This window comes from Anguilla rostrata, chromosome 6 (genome assembly GCF_018555375.3).
Source record: "Anguilla rostrata isolate EN2019 chromosome 6, ASM1855537v3, whole genome shotgun sequence".
In the NCBI taxonomy this organism is placed as follows: Eukaryota; Metazoa; Chordata; class Actinopteri; order Anguilliformes; family Anguillidae; genus Anguilla; species Anguilla rostrata.
In genome coordinates this window covers 8651024-8671111 of record NC_057938.1, presented here as the reverse complement: position 1 = coordinate 8671111, position 20088 = coordinate 8651024, and the positions used below count along the sequence as shown (strand labels likewise).

The 20088-nt window shown below is 39.5% G+C and overlaps 1 protein-coding gene across 1 annotated transcript; it reads left to right on the top strand.

The window, feature by feature from the left end:
* On the top strand, window positions 1-20084 carry hfm1 (helicase for meiosis 1). The gene is made up of 40 exons (XM_064338169.1): window positions 1-410; window positions 952-1053; window positions 1181-1215; window positions 2674-2944; window positions 3246-3517; window positions 6265-6306; window positions 6631-6701; window positions 6793-6925; window positions 7325-7476; window positions 7611-7688; window positions 7844-7999; window positions 8122-8322; window positions 8415-8503; window positions 8813-8856; window positions 9015-9116; window positions 9700-9845; window positions 10053-10147; window positions 10333-10466; window positions 10577-10624; window positions 10706-10786; window positions 11266-11357; window positions 11452-11558; window positions 11669-11716; window positions 12205-12302; window positions 12539-12673; window positions 13558-13643; window positions 13765-13848; window positions 14018-14175; window positions 14420-14523; window positions 14986-15237; window positions 15602-15691; window positions 16100-16224; window positions 16692-16774; window positions 17127-17230; window positions 17469-17537; window positions 17839-18096; window positions 18366-18435; window positions 18665-18764; window positions 19333-19472; window positions 19602-20084. Exons 2-40 carry the CDS (start codon window positions 983-985, stop codon window positions 19666-19668), a joined length of 4491 nt encoding a protein of 1496 aa, XP_064194239.1. The 5' UTR covers window positions 1-410; window positions 952-982; the 3' UTR covers window positions 19669-20084.
* Window positions 20085-20088: the final 4 nt, after the last annotated feature.

The following is a 20088-nucleotide window of genomic DNA, read 5'->3' as shown; positions in this document are numbered from 1 at the left end:
CATTGTGTGAGGCTATATGATAGTTATATAATTAAGTACCGTAGATTTTTTCATGTTTAATTTAGCATGGTGTACAATATACTGTAATTATCAGTACACTAATTAATAGGCACTGCGACCGCCACGAAGTGGCTCTGCTGTGCCAGGTTATCATATCAGTAGGCCAAAAATTACTTCAATTACATGATTATCTTAAATATCCAACAGTTTTATAACAAGTGTGCTCTCGTAATAAATAACAACAACTTATAAATGTGTTCGCAAATGCTCTTCGCTATTTTTGGTAAAAGGTAGCTAATCGCCTCCCGATCCAGGAGCGTGACCAGCGCCTCGCGCCCACCGTGGAGTTCAGACTGCTGAGAACAAAGGGGGTGAACGATGACAAGCCAGCTCCAGTGGGTCAGAGTTCAGTGAGTTCTCTAGTTTGACTATTTGTTTCGATAAATTATCTATCTAAAAAATGTAAATAAAATGTGTGCTTTAGTTATATGTTCTTACATAATAATAATGATTACCACAGGCTAAAAGGAAATACAATTTCGGAAGCTAGCTAGACTAGCTAGTTATTTAGCTAGAGGCTAACTATTTGCATAGGTAGCCTACGATACCGAGGCCTATCCATTTTAATGAGACATTTACTCCAAGAAATGGTACAGTCTCATTCATGTAGGACAAAACCTGACAAGTAAATAAAAAGGTAATGTACTTTTCCTACTACTTTCAGGCTGTATCTACGTCGTTCGTTGACTAGCCGAGTTACCTAGCTAGCTAATTTGACGTCACAAACGTACAGACTTGACGTAATTAGATATGACGCTGTTTGTAGGGGTAAAAAAACTCAAAACATTAAGGGAAGAGGGAGATTCTGTTTTTGTAACCGATGAGTGCAAACATTAAGTAAAGATTTTTTTTCCAATAATTTGATTGATTTCCTTTCATCTTGTTGAATAGTTGCCTCAACTGACATAAAATCAACTGGAAAATGTTGGATCCAGAAGATGGCACATTACCTTTGGATAGCCTGTTTTTTGAAAGACCCATTATCCATAAAGTGTGAGTAGATCTTTTCAAAATGGTTTTTACATGAACTAAGAAATGATGTTGGTCCAACACCATGACTCTCTTATCCAGACGTATTCTGAGTGGATTTTTTTTGCTTTTGTCATTACCTTTTCTACAGAAAACCACTCCGCCAGGAGCAAGGTGATTGGAAGGGTGAGCCGCCCCTATCAGTCTGAAATACCATCGCCGCAAGACTTCCTCAGTGAAATCAAATCTCTTTGTTCGTTCCCTAAGTTGCCTATAAAGTGATATTCAACACGTTTGTCAGGTTTGAAACTAGTAAAACAACAAAAACAAGCCAACTGGTGTAGCGGGACACTATGAGGTCTGGATTTCCATATCTGGAATTCTTTAGGCAGGAAAATTATAATCTTTAGAGACAATGGCACTTGAAAGGGGAGACTACAAAGCCATTCTTATTCTGTTAAGTGTTTTTAATTAAATGTGTTCCAGCTATTTATCACTGACATCTTTTTATGTTAGCCTAATTGTACCATTTTCTTCTGTTCAGATTTGAAAAAGTATATTGACATCAGATTTTTCACTTAAGAATACATTTCGTACATCACCGCATTAAGAATGCAGTTTGTCTCTGAGTAGCTTGGAAGTCTTTCTCCTAAAGGATTTTAATGATAGGGTGATAACACTATGCATTACTGGCTCTTCCATAAACAGTTAAGCCAGTTTGGTATGTCTAATCACATTTTTTAGACAATCCTCTGTGGCAATGTCCTCAGTTCCTCAGTCCTTTCAATTGAGGAGATTGCTGACTAGCATGTGTGTTCTCTGAAATGGGTGCTACCAGCTATCACTCATTTTCAGCCCTGTTCAAACAGACAGTGGTGCAGGTGGCAGAATTGCACATGACTGCACCCACTCAAGAGGTGATATGCTGTACATTGATGACAGAATAGTTTGCACTATTGTTTTAATTGTTGGACTGTCATATAGTAAGCAGTCACCAAAGCAAGAGTAGGAAGGAATCATTTAATTTAGTAGCTAGCATAATAGCTGCCACATGCTAGCTGGATAACTTCAAAAATGGCATAGCCTTTAGCTAGTGAGTTAGCTATTTATAGTTCAAGTGAGGAAGGCTAGAACCCATTGAAGATAATGGCAGTGGCCAACATGCCTCCTTCACTCTGGCTGTATAGAGGCTGACTTTACAGTCCGCCAGCTAAAATGGCAACTGAAGCCCTCTTTCTCTGGGCAGTGTAATGGCTAAGTCACCCCTCGGGACACAATCAGTGCTAGTAATGAGTCTGAGTATTTGACTGTTTGAACAGTTGTGTATGTGTAAACTATTCGATTAACTTGCCGTTGGCATGTAGTATCTTCGCTTTTTACCTGGCTTAAGCTATAAATCTTTCTGGTAAACATTTCTCTGGAATTCTATGACTCATTCCTTTGTCCTAATGCAGTCCTTAATACATAGATACAGTGACTTGTAATACATTTTTGCCATCATAGCTTAATGTGCCAGAACGGCAATGTACTGTATCCAGAGAGTGCTGTTTGAGTTCTAAAAATTTTCACCCTTACGGTACTTTTCAGTGTTGAATTACTAGTCCCTGTTTACTTCTTATTTCTGGGTTTTCCCATCCTTTACAGATTCTTATGAGAGGTCAAAGACATCTTTACCTCCTTTGAGAAGAGAAGATTGGATCAACAATCTTCCAAAGCAAAGAGGGGATGTCGTAAATTGCAGTGTAACAGATGAGTCACCTGGACAGGACGGGTCCTTCCTCTGGACTCAAGATCTCCTGGGCCGTGCTGGAAATGATACTGACCAGCCTCGAGACTCTGATCATCTGTATACAGGGAGTCCTTTTCCTTCACTCTTTAACCAAAACAGTGGAGAGCGCTCACAGTTCAGGAGAAGGTACCCCTGAGAAGTAGAGTGTAGTATAATATAACCATTGTTGTCTTTGCATATTTTGCTCCTAACATTTGCTTGAATTTGAAGTTCCTTGAGAGTACATAGAGATAACAGTGTAGGAAAACAACCTACCACAAAACAAAACATACTTGTAAGCCTTATTATCATTTTGATTTTAACAAATATTGAACAGTCTATCTTTTAGCATGTATAAGCATATAAGCAAAACAGTACGGTTATCAAATATAATACCATCATTGTGATAAATTTCCTGACCTAGAATGTCTTTCCCTCTATTTTTCAGTTTATTTAAACCCCCTCCAAGGATGGTCTCAGAAAGTGGTGACCATGGCAACAGTGCACCAAGTCAAAGAACATTCCAGACAAGTGCCTGTTTCAATGGGCAGGTTTCTAAAGAGACAGAAGATCCATTCATCACATCCACCCATATTGCCCCCAGTCCTTTGACAGGTTCAGGGCTGCGCCGTGCATGCAACCCTCCCGCTTTAAAGCACAACACGGGGACGAAAAAAGCCCACATCCTTCCCCTGACACCTCGGCCTCTCAATATCCAAGGTAAGGCTCCACCCCAGTGCTGCGTGAATTCCAACAACCTGCACTCATCTGCAGTTACTGTTACCTGAGCACTGTGTTTATTTTTGTGAGGAATCAAAGGTGACATCAAGTCTCAGAGTTTTCAGAGCACAAAGTAATTATTTTAATGGCCTGCCGACTACACGTACCAGAGTTAGATTTTTTGCTACTGCGAGAGTACGGGATCTCAGAATATCTGTTATGCTGTATGTGTCTCCCGCCCGTGGTCATCATCATCATTTCATACCGCTGGATACTGCGGACCGTTTGCCTCCCGTTTTCAGCTGCTGCTGTCTTTTCTGATCTTGTCCGGTGAAGACTAAGCTTCTGCCTGGAGCAAGGAGCGTCAGAGCTTCAGAAACCCAAATCATTACAAGTGCAGCCAGTTAACAAGCTGAAAGACCAGCTACAAGTTTTAAAACCCATGACACACTAATGTTCAAGGTTTCCTGTGTGGAGTTTTGCCTTCAGTACAGCATCAGAGATTAAGGTTTTTTTTTGTTTCATGCCCTTTACAAGCAACAAATACCATAGAGCTGTTATTAAAAGCTGCTCGATATCCCAGTGTTATATAGAAAGGTCAGAAATGTAAGCAGTGTGTGAGACTGTTGACTTGACTTCCAATCATTCATCTTCTGACGCTTTTAGTTTTTTATGTTATATACGTAGTGTAGTAACACTGTACACCAGCAGACTTGGTGTGAACTTTACTTGTAATGACAGGTTTAAGTTGGTGTTTTATTTACACCAACTTATAGCTGAGAAATGAAGTTCACACTGAGTATACTTCGTCCAACCCACATGTAGCAGTGATCAGCTATGATGGGAGTGAATGGGTCTGTCTTTCATTCAAACATTAAAACCACTTGTTTCCAGCTAGTGCAAATAATCTGTTTAAAAATGTCAAAACTTCCTATCAGAAAATACATTATCTATTATACTTTCTCCTTGAGCTTTTTATATATAAGAAAAAAATTATGAAATGTATTTTTCCCATGACAGAAGCTGCAATTTGTAGTCAATGTGGCAAGCATATAGTTACGGCCTGCTGGTCACACATCCATGTCAGACGATCATTTTACAGTATTTTAGCAATCCACTGTAGTCCAGCAGATGGCGCAATTTCTGAGCAGCAAACCAGTACAGAATCCAGTCCGCCATTATCATAATTCACACCGTATGTGCTTGCTTAATTTTTATGCGTTGCAGGCCACTTTAAATAGATAATAGCATATGGTTGAATGACTTGATTTTGTTTATTTACTGTTATCCATAAACTAACAAAGCAAAACAATTGCAATACATTTTATCTGAACGACAGAAACAAAAGTAAGCGCAGAATAATCTTTATTGTTTATAGGCATACGTCTGAAAACAGTTCTATATGCTTCTAACATCAAAATCATAAACCTATTAGTTATCCTTTGGAGCAAAGTATGTACTTCACACCAAAATGAATTTAAAGCCTACAAATTCTGCAGTTCTGACTGCAAAATGTTGTTTATTTCATTTTTGATGGGTAATGATGTCAATATAATAGTGTTTGTATTGCGGTGTTTATGCAGGTTTCCTTTTATAATAATCACAAGCAATTGATTGAAGCTTCTTTAAGAATTCAAGCCTTGAGTAGTGACCAAAAGCTTTCAGTACTCATATTCAGTGATGAAACAAGCCTCTAACAAGACCTTGGTATTTCAGGGTAACACAGCAGTACAAACAAACAGTCTGTTGCATCTGTCTAAATACCTCAGAGACCCAAAGTGTTGTAGCTAAGGTGATATTCACCCACTTCCCTCCCTTTCCTTCCGTTTACAGTTCACACTTCCTGTTTAAACCGTAGAAGGGAAGCCTTATCATACCACACAACTTTTGTCATCTCACCCAAAAGCAGCTTTAGTAGCATCTGCAAGGTGTTTCCCGTGATGGTGTAGCAACATACAGACTCAGTTTGAACAGTGTGACTTCATTTGTAGGCAAGCACGATTATCCAGTACTTAAGTGTAAACAATACGGGGTGGTAAAACCATTGAGACATTGGCATTACATTACATTACATTACATTACAGGCATTTGGCAGACGCTCTTATCCAGAGCGACGTACAACAAAGTGTATAACCATAACCAGGAACAAGTATGACGAAACCCCTAGAGAGAAGTACCGGTCCAAGTGCAGGGAACAACCGCATAGTTCAACTTGGACCCTGAAGGTCAAACTGATTAACACTAACAACGAGAACGGCAACAACGCAGTCTATGGAAAAAATACAAGCAGTAGTTAGGACAGTTAATGCACCTAAGTCACCTAAGAAACAGATATACAGGGATATGCTACTGGTGCCAACCAATGATTGCATGTTTTATGCATAGTAAAGTAGTATTTTTATGCATGTGTCAATGTTCACATTTTTAATAGACATTGAGTTTGCTAGCCAAAAATAATATTTTTTGACTCTGAATGTGAAATAGATTTTAATGATTCAGACTTACAGTAACAGCATGAAACTCTGCGTTTCATATTGCCATAATAACTTTGGCCACAAGGTGTCTTGTATCCAGTATGGCTGTTAATGGATGCATGTGCAGTTAGGTTTATTTTGGGACATTTGCTACTTTTGTGTGCAGGGGTATGTACATATATACATATATAGATTCAGCAGACACAGTATTTGAAAACTCATAACTGTTGTAAGCTAGGGATGGATTATTCATTAATGACTGTTTCATTATAGGGGGATCAGGGTCAGGGATTCTCCGTCCAGTTACTGAAATCTGTATCCTTTTGCCATGAGCTAGCTTCCCTCTGTTTATTACAGCTAAATATTGTGTCATATTTCTGAAATCAGCTTTTGTTTCATGCGTATTTTGAGGCATATTTGTATGTATATATTTAATTGAATTTCTGGATTGCAGTGGGCAGCGCTGTCACCTCACAGCAAGAAGAATGGATGGATAAACATAGGCTTAGGTCTTGATATTCTTCCTGATGTATGATTTTAATACTGTTCACTTATTTTTCATTTATTGTGCAGATAAGTGCCATTAAGGTTAAACGAATTGAAAGAATTCACATTTAAGCCTTAATATGGTTCGCACAGCTGCACAATTCAGATCTGTCTTCAGAGAGTTCCCTTTCTTCAATTACGTTCAGTCTAAAGCCCTGGATGACGTAAGAGAACGAATGCATCTTGTATTGAGACTTGAGTCATTAAACCCCAAATGTCTGCATGTATTGACTGTTGAATGTTACATTTTTGCAGATTCTTTACACAGGCAAAAATTTTGTCGCTTGTGCACCCACCGGCTCAGGAAAAACAGTGCTCTTTGAATTGGCAATCGTTCGGTTGCTAATGGAAACCCCTTCACCCTGGCGTAATATCAAAATTGTATACAGTACGTGCTCATTTAAGCTCAAGTATTACATGGGTTCTATTGACTATTGGTACTACTGAATGTAGTACCAATACCAATACTTTTTTGTTACTGTTGTAAAAGTAGACAGGAAATGTTTATTCAACAATCAGGACAAAATGTGCAGTTTTATGAGTAGACAGTCTGGCTACTGCAAATTTATTTTTATCTTGCACTAAAGTGTGGCTTTGGGGAACATTTTTATATCATTTCACATAACTTATAATCTATTGCTGAGACAATTTCTAAGCAATTAAAGATGTAAAATAAGTAAACTATTGTCTGTTGTCTTGTTAATTTAGAAATATGAGATTCCATGGAGGATGGAATTCTTTTTAGATCCTTCATATAAATCCTGAAAAGCCTTTGATATTCTTTTAGTGGCACCAATTAAAGCTCTTTGCAGTCAGCGATACGAAAACTGGAAGCAGAAATTTGGGCCTTTGGGGCTGAACTGCAAGGAGCTGACAGGAGATACAGAAATCGAGGACTTCTTTGAGATTCAAGATGCTCATCTCATCATGACTACACCAGTGAGTGACACTGTGGATTAGTGCTCATGTATGGAGGCTTAGCTGGATGAGAGCAACCCAAACACAGCTGCTGTGTAGACAGTAAGCACTTGACTCTTGAGGAACTGTGGCCATCTTTTCTCACTCTTCCCTAGGAAAAGTGGGACAGCATGACCAGGAAGTGGAGGGATAACTGTCTTGTTCAGCTGGTCCGGCTCTTCCTCATCGATGAGGTCAGTGTTTGAACACATCAGTTGATTGGTCATGTTGTAATTACTTTTCACGGCTTGACTTTATTGAAACTTGGTGGCATAACTATGGCGTATATTATTGCAATTCATTTTTTTTACCACTTGTGGATTTACACATGTCTGGGCACCTTTCTCAGGTTCACGTGGTGAAGGACACGACTCGTGGCGCAACACTCGAGGTCGTAGTCAGCAGGATGAAAACGATGCACACCTACCGCTCTGCTGAAAACCCGGATCCAAGCCTCGCCATGAGATTTGTGGTGGTTTCAGCGACCATTCCAAACATTGCTGACGTGAGTTCCCGCCAGCACTACGGCATGGTCCAAAGCAACCCATACTTTCCATTAAAATATGCACAGTCAAATTTCTTTTCTCCAGTCTCGCGTCAGTTTGAAGGTTAATTTTTGTTGTCCAGATAGCCGATTGGCTCTCGGACGGGACGGGCCCGGCCACCTGCCTGGAGATGGACGAGAGCTTCAGGCCCGTGAAGCTGAGGAAGGTCGTGCTGGGCTTCCCCTGCAGCAGCGGTCAGAATGACTTCAAGTTCGACCTCGCCCTCAATTACAAAATGGCCAACGTCATCCAGACCTACTCCGACGAGAAGCCGACGCTCGTGGTGAGCGCTCGCCGCTCTTTTGGGCAGGGAGCGAGCGGCGTGGCCGCGGGGTGGGGAGCTCTCGTAACGGTCGCTCTCTGTCACGCCTGCAGTTCTGCTCCACGAGGAAGGGGGTGCAGCAGTCCGCGGCGGTGCTAGCTAAAGACGCTCGATTCATCATGAGCGCCGAACACAAGCAAAGGTCCTCTCTATTTTTTTTTTCGTCCCGGCTTGGGTTTTGACCACTTTTGGCACAAACATGTCTGTTCGAGGAATATTTCATTACTAATTTATTTTTGTTCTTTTTTTGCGCTATGAATAAAACAAATCAAATGCTGGCCCCTGTTTATGTATCACTGTGGATATTTGTATTTACCATGTGTTTTTTGAAACAGATCTTATGGCTGAATTGCATGATAGCACATACAGTATAAGCTTATGTGTTCTTTGCAAATTTAGTCTGAGAGTACATTTCCTATTTTACGAAAATGAGTAATTGTCTTTATTGCAGGTTGATGAAGTATGCAAATTCTCTGCATGATTCAAAACTGAGAGGTTTGTACAGTCTTCACATTTTCTTGGCAATGGTACCCATGCCAATGTGTCCATATGTGTCTCAATACATGTGAATTGCCTTGTTGAAAAAACAGTGTATATTTTCATGTTTCAGTATTCCTCCAGTTTATTCAGTATGTTTTTTTTGTGTGATTCAGATCTGGTGATGTATGGAGTTGGTTTCCATCACGCTGGGGTCGACATGTCTGACAGAAAAACAATCGAAGATGCTTTCACGCTCGGAGACCTACCAGTTCTTTGTGAGCATCACTTTTTCCAATAAGAGGAGTCGCTATTAGCAATCTATTGATGGGCTGGAGGATGTACAACCATCTGTCAGCAGGATAAAGGTTAAGAAAGCCAGCCTCGAATGATTTGCTGTTTTGGAAAACATTTCTGACCTTTCTCCCACCACCTCCTTTTTTTTACTGTTTTTATCTGCTGACATGATAGTCAAATCAAAATGTAGACATAATTAGACGATCGAAATAGATTGTTTGGGTGCTCCATGATGAGTTACAATAGCGTTAAGGAGTGTGACCGTTAGCACCACAAATGCTAAACACTGTCTGAGCAGGCTGCCAATAGGACAGTTTATGCATGTGTCAAGAAATAAATGTTCTGTGGATTCATTTGTGGGATTTTTGCTTTTCCACTTTGGTTATTTAAAGACGTCGCTTGATTTATGTGTTTGTGTCCTTGGAAGAATAAGCTCTCAAAGTAAATTACGTCAACCCCAGTTGCGCTATCAAAAACTTGGCTATGCTTGATGCAGAATCTTAAGGTCGTTCGTTGTAAGTTAACGTAGAGGAAAAATCAGGTATTGGTTCTATTCTGATCCAGTTACAACCAGCACTTTGGCAATGGGCGTGAACTTACCTGCTCATCTTGTGGTGATCAAGTCCACCACGCACTACGTTGGAGGGTCGTGTGAGGAGTACAGTGAGACCGACATACTGCAGATGACTGGACGAGCAGGCCGACCCCAGGTATAGATGTGGATCTGTCCATGTGGATATAAATTTTTTTTTTTGATATATATATATCTATATATATATATATTCTTTTACAGCCGTCTGGTACATTTTTGACAGTCTTTGTTCTCCGTCAGTCGTTAAGAAGCTAATTCCAACCGCAGCATTAATGATTTCTTTGCATGTGTTTTGCCATGCATTTTGGAAATGCGCTTTTGCTAGTTTGACACAACGGCAACTGCAGTGATCATGACCAGGTCCCAGACAAAAGACAAATACTCCCGGTTAATGAGTGGGGCTGAAACCATCGAGAGCAGGTACGGTTTTGCTGATTTTGGGGAAAAATAATTGAGTTCTGGATTGTAGTATTCTGTATAATAATGGCTCTTGCCGGTAGAAATGACAGAGCCGTTATCGGTTGCAAAATATTTGTGTGCATCTCACTGTTTGTGATTTCACTTTGTGATGATTTATTGAGCCTTTCTATGGCCTTGGTCTCCAGCCTACACACACACCTTGTGGAGCACTTAAATGCAGAGATCGTTCTGCACACTATCTCCGATGTGAACGTGGCTCTGGACTGGATTCGCTCTACGTTCCTCTACATTAGATCTCTGAAGAATCCTGGACATTATGGTGAGCCATGTCCCCTGCCACTGCTTGCTTGAGAGGAAATGATGATGTCAGGGCATAGCTGTTCATCATGTGAGATGTAATAAGTTATTAAGCAAATTCTCCATTTCTAGGTTTCCCACCTAACCTGGACAGAGCTGGAATTGAAATGAAACTGCAAGGTGAGGTATTTAAGCAGGCTTCTCTTATTTTGTTTTTATTACTGGAGGGAGTTTAATGATTACATGCATCCTTTTCTTTAGAGCTCTGTCTGAAGAACCTGAATGAACTGGCGGCCATAGGCTTGATCACTATGGATGAAGATGTCAACTTCAAACCTACCGGTGAATGGCCTTATGTAGTGCTTGTTAAATATATCTGTTTTATCTTTATTTTTTGAGTTGCCAGTGTTAATTTGAAGTTTCTAGAACATAAATTTAAAACTCTTTAGGTCCTGCTGGCGTGTTTCAGCACTTGTGTACTTAATTTAAGTTACTGATTGACTAAAGAGTCCTTGCACCTGTTTTTTTCCAGGGCATAAACTGGCTGCTAATTGAAATAGACAAAATATGCAAATACTACAGCCATCCAAGACTGGAATTTGTGACCCCTGGTCTATAACACATTGTATAAATATAACATTAGTACAAACATGCCCAAAAGTAAAGTGGTTACTCCTTATGTATTTGATAGAGGAATAAATAAAGTAGTACGTGTCTGATTTACTGTGCATATTCACATGGTTTTCCACAGTGGAACAATTGATGTTCCTATGGCGCACGTCCATGTCTTAAAATGGAAAACTTTCTTTCCTGACTTACAGAAGCAGGGAAGCTTATGGCCCGATACTACATTGCATTTGAGACCATGAAACAGTTCAGTCTTCTGTGTGGAACAGAAACACAGCCTGAACTGGTAGGTGTATTAAAGGACGTTTATATGTTTTCTGAATTTAATTCTATTATTATGGAGTATAGTTGTGCACTTAGGGGAAATCTGTTCCTTACAGCTTCAACTGATCTCCAAAAGCAAGGAGTTCAGTGACATTCAGCTGAGAGTGAATGAGAAGCGAACGTTGAACACCTTGAACAAGGATAAAAACAGGATAACAATCAGGTTAGAGAAGGGATCTTGAATTGTCCTTGAGGATAAGATCTCTTGCCGTCAGGAAAAAGAGCACTCGGCTTTATGTCTCCTTAACTTTTGCCTTTTTGTGCTATTCATAGGTACCCCATGGAGGGGAAGATAAAAAATAATGAAATGAAAGTTAACTGGTGAGTCACAGAAACTTTCCTATTCTCAGTGCTACGAGTGCATGTTTGATGACTGCTTTTAACTATTGACAAAACAAAATGAAGAAACACTCAATTTGGCTTTGGTTGACCTGGAGACTGAATGAAATGAAGAAGGCCTTGAATGAAATGTTACTCGCTAACAAAAAGTACAGAAATGAAAAAGAATAACCAAAGTGTTTTTTGAACTTTTTTTTATACAGGAATGCACTAATTTTTTATTTTCATAAATACTTATTCAGTACCTGCCCATAGAATTGTAGTCATCGATAGCACGTCTGAGGTCTACTGACGATTTACATCAGAAATTTGATTTAATGTTGAAACTAATGTTGGTAGCCCATTAATCCATCAAAGTGAAGGTATTAGTGCCTTTCAAATGTGGCTGCAAATGCAAATATGCAAATATCTCCCTGTTTTTGCCCTTCCAGATGCTATGTTTCATCCTGTGTATCATTTTCTTTCTACAGCCTAATACAAGCTCAGCTTGGCAGCATCCCAGTTCAAGAATTTGGATTGTCACAGGACACTGGGAAAATATTTCGAATTGGAATACGAATTAGCAAATGTAATGCATTTCCTCCACTGTTGTCTATAAACAGTAGTGAAGTCTTGAACAGTCTTGAATAATGTCCTACACAGACATTTCTTAGAGTATAATGCAGTTTGTTATAAAATATAATTTTTTGACTAAAATTTGATTAGTTGGTTTGGTGTTTGTGAAGCACTCTGCTTCATTATGTCAGCCCTAAAGGCCTTGTTAATATAATTCAGTGAAGTTGATGATGGTTTTCATTGAACCAGGCTTGTCTGAGTTCCTGAAGCAGTTGCCGAAGAAGAGCTTCTCAGCACTGTTGAACTCCCTGATTTTGGCCAAGTGCTTCCGGGCCAGGCTTTGGGAAAATTCTCCATTCGTCTCAAAACAGCTTGAGAAAATCGGTGGGTTTGAAAAAGCTAAAAGAAAGTTCCACAAATTATAGTCCTAAGTCCTAAAATTAAGTCTTAAATATATGATTTTTCTTTGCACTTCAGTTAAGTTTATGGCTGAAATTAGATTGTACCAGTGGATTTCATTCCCGTCACCCTGTGATTCTGGGTTTTGGTCTAAGAGAACTTTGTGACTGAACCACAGATGTTAACCTCCAGTAATGAAAACAAGCTGCAAAAACAAGCAGTGAAACGTCCTCTCCTAGAATGACATGCATCCGTGTTTGACAATGCGCCGAAACAATGTGTTTTCAGTAGGAAAATTTTTGTTTCAGTCCTAAGCATGCTGGCCATTTCCCATCACTGTCACTTTCAATGTTTATTGGACAGAAAGTCGTCTGTGGTGAGAAATGTCGCCCAAGAACCACACAGTCCTGTTTTTAGGTGTTATAGACTTTAAAATGTGAATATTTTATTACACATAAAGAAAGAAAGAATGCCTGTACATGGCATCCTCCTTCTGCTAGGTAGGAGCAGGCCTTCCTGAGGCCCTACTGCTGTACGGCTGTGGAGGTGATGAAGCCTGTTACCTTACAGTACCTTTAAGGACAAAGTGGGGTTGTAGCAGCCTTGACCTCAGAGGACCTTACAGGACAAGCTGTTTTAATTCCTTGTGACTAACTGAAACACTGTTCTACTGTGTATTATGAGCAGCTTTTCATGCCAAACAGCCAACAGATGTGCCCTTGTAGGTTTGCCAACCTGTGCCCTGGTACAGGGAGGGAAGGGGGGGGGGGCTTCAGTACAGATGCCTGTCTGTTTGGTGAGCTCACCCAATGTTCTGTACAGATCTGACAAGGCTGACCTACTGACCGTGTGCTGCCTTCATTTCACAGGACTGACACTCTCCACTGCCATGGTGAACGCGGGCCTGACCACATTCCTCAAGATCGAGCAGACGAACGCCAGAGAGCTGGAGATGGTATTCCAGAATGTGCATTCAAGAAAAAATGTTGCCTTCTTGTAATGGCTACTCCACTGGTTATGCGTTTCAAAGTGAAGCTGCACAGAACAAACATCTGTTGTCACATAATGTTTTCCAGATTGTCAACAGACATCCGCCATTTGGTAACCAGATCAAGGAGGCTGTCGTGCATCTTCCAAAGTATGAAGTCAGTTTGGAACAGGTAATCTACTGTTGGTCTATTTTCATACGTATTCAAAAAAGACCATTTAATAGATTATTCTAACAATTAATTGGTGGCTAATTCTGATTAATAGTTAATTTTGTCAAAAATAGACTATAATTGAAAATGACAAGCTGTCTAGATTGAACTTGTATTGTCTTCTTTTTAGATTCCAAGATACAATGTTGCAACAGCAGAGATCCTTGTCACGGTGAACTTGAAAAACTACGAGCAGCTGATGTCAAAGAGAACAGCTCCCGACCACCATTATGTCACCTTAATTATAGGGGATTGTGACAATAATGTGGTGTTCCTGCAAAACATCACGTAGGATTTGTCCTAACATTCCTAAGGCTTTGGGACAGGCTCCCGCATTTGCACACTGAAAAACACAAATGAATGCACGCACACACAAACACACACACGCATACGCACACACATAACTATACACACACACACACAACACACCCACACACACACACACACACACACACACACACACACACACACACACACACACACACACACACAAAATTGAATTACTTTCTGTGATATGTTTTTTCTCCCTCAGAGACTCTCTCCTGCTGAAGTCTGGAAGCTGGTCAAGGAAAATTGAAGTCACAAGAAGTCCCAAAGGAGAGGAGCTCAGTGTGAACTTGATCAGCTCAGAATTTGGTATGTGGTCCTGGAACAATGTAAGCTTTCATGCTTTTCTTTTATTCAAGGCACAGGGGCCTTTCTTTGTCTTCATAAAATGGCCAGAAGATGTAAGGGGCCTAAAAGAAAAAAAATTGCATGTTGTGTTCTTCTGTGTTTGCTCAAGCTAATGTTTTATTAATGGATATAGCATTGGCATTAAAATAAAGTGTGTTGATACTTGAAGCGTGTCCTGGAATACATTTTCTGGGAAATAAAGTTTTGAGATATAAAAATAAAATATTAGCAGAAAGTGATCATGAGATACATAACATAAATGGTTTTGGAACCACAATGTCAAAGTTCTGGTTGTTCTTTAAAAAACACATAACACAATTTTTAGTGCTAAACACTAAACATTTGTTCCCTTTGTTTTCTACTTGTTCTTATTTACTTGTGCATTAAATTAGCCAAATTCAATGTACTTTTCCTTTTTTGAAGTGGGCCTGGACATTCAGCAGAAGTACAGCGCGTTCTACTCTGGAGCGAAGCGCTTTGCATCTGAAATGGACAGTTGGGAGAACCGGCAGTCTACGGCAAAGAGAGAACAGGGTGCAGAGCAGAGAACGCAAGCTACAGCAGCGAGACAAGAACATGGCAAAGCACCCAGAGCAGAGAGTGCAATACAGAAAGCACAGGGCATCGCACAGAGGCCTAATGCCAAGCCCTTAACTGCCGGCCCCTTAGGCAACGGTAAGATGGTTAAACATTACAGTTTAAATTGTACTACACATTTAAAGATGTGAATGTACTGTTGCCTCATCGTAATCACCTTTTGATTATAGGCGTTCCATCACATGTTGATACTTAAAGTAAACCAAAATTTTGATTGTGTTATCTTGAGGAGCTGAAAAATAGCTACATGAATAACAGATTACAAATAAACAGAAGTCTCATATCACAGACAGAATTGTTTTTTAAAGCCAATAACTTTTTGTTTAATGGATTACTACCTTTCGGGTGGATGACTAACACAGTTTGTACATTTAGTGATTGTCCTGACACAATTGACCTAAAAAGCACTTATGCTAAAAAAGGTTTTCTTTTTGAATTAAAGATTCTTCAAAAGAGAACATGTCCGTAGAGCAAGGGAAAAGAGAGTGCAACCACTTCTGTAAAAACAAGGAGCAATGTGGACATGATTGCTGTAAGTAGCTGCAATGTACATATGGCAATGAGCATGTACACAGCCATTTAATGGCAGTTTCACAGGGTTCCTTAAATGAGTATCAAACTCTGTTCCATGCTAGGCAGTTACTTTGTTACTTAGTTTCCACATTTCTTATATGTCAGATTGCAAAAAGATTTATTTTCATTACAGGTTTATTCTTTGTATTGTTTTTGCACCATAAAATATGTAAAGGCGCTATGTACACAAACCCAATAACAACATATTGTTCAGTGCTTTAACTTATATTTCTTTTTCACAACAGCGTCCAGGCCTACACACAGGAGATAATAAACCTTATATTCAAAAGAAGAGTTACAGTACAATTTATCCATTCATTTCCAAGCATTGCAATGTATATCATTAATGCTGTTGTGTTTCTCACAGGTAAAGTTGGTGTACACATGGTGCTGAAAAGGCCCTCAAATGCAGAGTCTGGTTTTTCTTCCTACCTCAGAGATTTGAAAAACAGGAACGAGACACTCGTGCAGACTCCTGTTAAGCGTCTGAAGGCAAGTTGAACAGACCGTTATCTCTCGCCATTACATTCCTCCATAGGGTTGCACAGTAGCTGTAAAATTCGACAGAAAAGGCCGAAGCCATTTACAGTTTGTTTGCAAGGAAAGCCTAAAAAGCCATTGCCCTGATCTTCAGGTTTGTCGGCTTGCAGGCAGCCAAGGCCGAAGATTAGCCGTAATACCGCATAGTGTACGGTGCTAAATCCTTAAGGTATTATGGCTCTCACTCAAACAGACCTTAAATTTTAACAAACAAATGTGCTGTAATTTAGTGGGTGAGTCACACACGAGGCTATGATTTACTGCATTTTTCCAGGGTACATCTTTCAGAAGCGTTATACTAGACCTGTGAGGTCTTGACCACCCTTTTAAGTCGGAGCTTTGAGTGAGGCACACAGTGAGATTTGAATCGCAGTGAGATTTGTCGGTGCTGTATGGGTGAACTACAGTTCTTCCATTAGATGAAAATGTGCAGCCAGGCTCGGGCTGCTGCCATGCACCAGTTCTCATACAAACCCAAAGACATCCTGCCTGCTGTCCCAAGGTAAGCCTCGTCTCACATTTCAAAACAATTAATAGGTTTAACAGGTAGATCATTTTGATCACATAACATATAACCTAATAAACCTAATTCAGTATTTTAAATTATAAAACGACTACACATCAATCAGTCCAGTGGTAGGAGGAACATGACAAGTGGGAGTTTTGGTTGTTAGCTGTAGTTGCAGATCTGAAATGACTGACAGATTTAAATATATACAATATATAATATAACAAATAGAATAATCAGAAATATTGGAATACAGTTTATGGTTGGGTATGCACATATTAAATCAAATGTGTATGTAAGGCTGTATAGTCTTTCATTGGAACTTAATGCAATGTCTATTTTGAAGGTGTGAAGGGAACCAATATTTTCATCCAACAACAGAGGAAAATGTGGACTACTTTGAGGATTCTGAAACACCTCGGCAGATATCAGGAGGGCCGTATTATGATGGTACATGTGGCACTGACTCAAAGCCCTCTTGCTATTCAGTGAATTCAGATTCACAGCAGAGTACTTATTAAGCGATTTACAGACCATTTTAAGGACAGAGTTCAATGTGTAGGGTTCTTTCACTTGCTTTGATCCAGCAAAGAAGGCGGACATATTTGAGACTGATCTGCAGTATGAGTGAGCATGTCCACGAGGATGCTCAAACCAATGACTTCCACTTCTGTTTGTGCTTCCGCAGACTATAGCAGCTACTTAGAAGACATGACTGAGGAGGAAGCACCTGTACAAGCTGCTTCTGAACCACAAAGTAGTTCACTTTTAACAAAAACATTTGGTTATTTGAAATAACAGTGTAAAAAAAAAAAAAAAGCCATATACGGGCTAGCTTTTATTATTAGTGCCATAATCTGATATTTGCCCTGCGCTTTTACTTTAACCAGTGTCTGGGGAGTAAAGTGTGTTTGAATTAACAAGACTCAGAACGGGCAATACGCCACCTTCACTGCAGGATGGGCTATTGGAAAGTGAAGTAAATAGGCACTGTTAGTTACCTCGACTGAACTGAAAGTAATTAAGTTGCCCTGATATTTGGATGTTTATGTTTTCAGACGTTCCGGTGTGGACGCGGTCTGACGCTGGCAATAAGGGAGCCTTCAGCAGCACCGTGACGGGCCAATCCTGTGGTTCTTTTGGAAAGAGGAGCACACATCATTCCAAGGATAGTGGCTGCTTCTCACCGGATGATCTCAGTGTGACCTTTGACCTGGGAGTGGATGACTGGGATGATATTGACGATGCCAATTTAGTGAATGCCAGTGAGATTTCCTACACCAAGATCCCGACCACTGACTGCAACACACAGAGAGGTATTGTGTTGGTGGGCCTCTGAGAATTCATGCTAAAACAATCAATTACAATTCAGACCAGTCTAAAGTGTAATATAAAATACATTTACAACAATTGATATTACAGTATACAGAAAACAAACAGTTCATTGTGAAAGTGACTATCATACTTTAATTTGTGGCTCTTTATACTTTTTGCAAAGTTTCTGTGGGCTCTGGCACTGTCCATAAGTGTGTATTAAATTAAAAGCTTTGAACAGATGAGGCCTTGATTATGTGCACATTTTCAGATTACTCGACACCACTGACTTCTTATGAACAACCCAAATCTATCTTCGCTCAGCTCAGTAGATCACACACGTAAGTTTTTTGCTTAACAAATACCAAAGCACATCATATATATTTCTTAAATGTATAGCATATTTAAACGGGAGATATATTATGTAAGATTTGTAGAACATTAAAAAGAAATTAAGGTTAGCCATAAATATAAGCTTTTTCAGCAAAGTCATGGTAACACGACTAAAAATAATTTCTTAAATACATTAAACTGTGTCAATGCACACTAAGTATTTTGTGTTTGTTTCAGGGTGAGCTCCACCGATGTCAGACCTCGAGGGTCTCAGTGTCTTGGACACATTCCAAATAAACAACCACTGGACAACTGGAGCCAATCAGATGATGGCCTTGTGAGTTAGTGCAGTATGGACAGTGTACACTTTTATTGAGTAGCTACTGTGATCCTGTTTTTATACAATATTTCCACACTCCACTAAAAATATATGTGTATATCTCAAATGAGAAAATAGGAGGATTTATTCTTCAGTATTAAAACACAAAAATAGTAATCCTACTTTTGGATATCGGACCCTTGGTTTATTCTGGGCCTTCTGAAGGAGTCAGTTGGTAAAGGAGTACACCAGGAGTACAGTCTGAACCTGCTACAGACATCACCAGATCACTGTCATCAGGTCTATATAATTGCCTGCTGCGGTTAAGTGGAAGGGCTGTTTTAAATTTGCCTAGGTTCTGTGTGTTTACTGAATTTTTAGCACCCCCTAATGACTCAGCAGGTTACCAGCAGAATTACCAGCTGCACTTGTCCCTGCACAGGCATACTGTAAACTGTCATACTGTCATAACAGTGGCATGAGAACATAGGACAAAAGGCTGGGTAAAAATGGGGAGAAAGTGGGATGTAAAAATTATTTGTCTGGAATACAAAAAAAAAATATATATATATTTTTCCATTCTCAGAAAACTTTCAATGAAATGAATGCATACAGGATGAGTCCCTCCTTCCCAAAACAGAAGTCATCACACTCGGCCACCTTGAATAGAACGCTCAATTTCTTTTCACGGCCAAATGCTGTGGAACGCAATGAAAATTCTGGCAGGTATGGGTTTGTGAAGTTTAAGTGTACATATACTTTATATCTCAATGTTTATTATAATCTGTCTATATATTGTGAATAAAAGAGTAAATAATGAGTTTTGTGACCATAGTATGTCTATTACAATGGCAGATTACAAGGGAAAGAAGACTCTTCAGATGTTGAAGCATTCCTTGGAATATTTGAAGGAATATTTTAGTGCTTTATGGACTGTTGGATATGCTGAACTTTAGATGCCATTTCTACTGCAATGTAACTTTCAGTGTAACAAGATATAGTTCCCTGTTGTTTGCGATAAACAACTTTTTTGAATCTGCTGATGCTGCTAATGTGGCAGTTATTGTGAATGTCTTTGTTTTGTCACAGATGTCAGCTTGGAATAAAAGCCTTGTTACTGAGCTAATTTCAAAAAGCATTTTATCTGTATGAAAATCCATTTAATCTGTATAAAAATCAATTTGCTTCAAAAAGCGTGGCTCAAAATCATTGTTTTCCTTCTGCTAGGATCAAACCATATACTAAGACAAGCTTTTTATGCCACTACATTAAACAAATAACCATGCTAGTTTCAGAATGGAGAAAATCATTTCGTCATAATTTGAGAATTTAATTAACAAAC

Excerpts from the sequence above, each read along its gene's own strand:
- hfm1 (XM_064338169.1), top strand. The coding sequence starts at position 983 with ATGTTGGATCCAGAAGATGGCACATTACCTTTGGATAGCCTGTTTTTT. Across the intron at positions 8,857-9,014 it reads GCATGATTCAAAACTGAGAG|ATCTGGTGATGTATGGAGTT; the intron begins GTTTGTACAGTC and ends TGTGTGATTCAG. Across the intron at positions 14,176-14,419 it reads GTGTTCCTGCAAAACATCAC|AGACTCTCTCCTGCTGAAGT; the intron begins GTAGGATTTGTC and ends TTTCTCCCTCAG.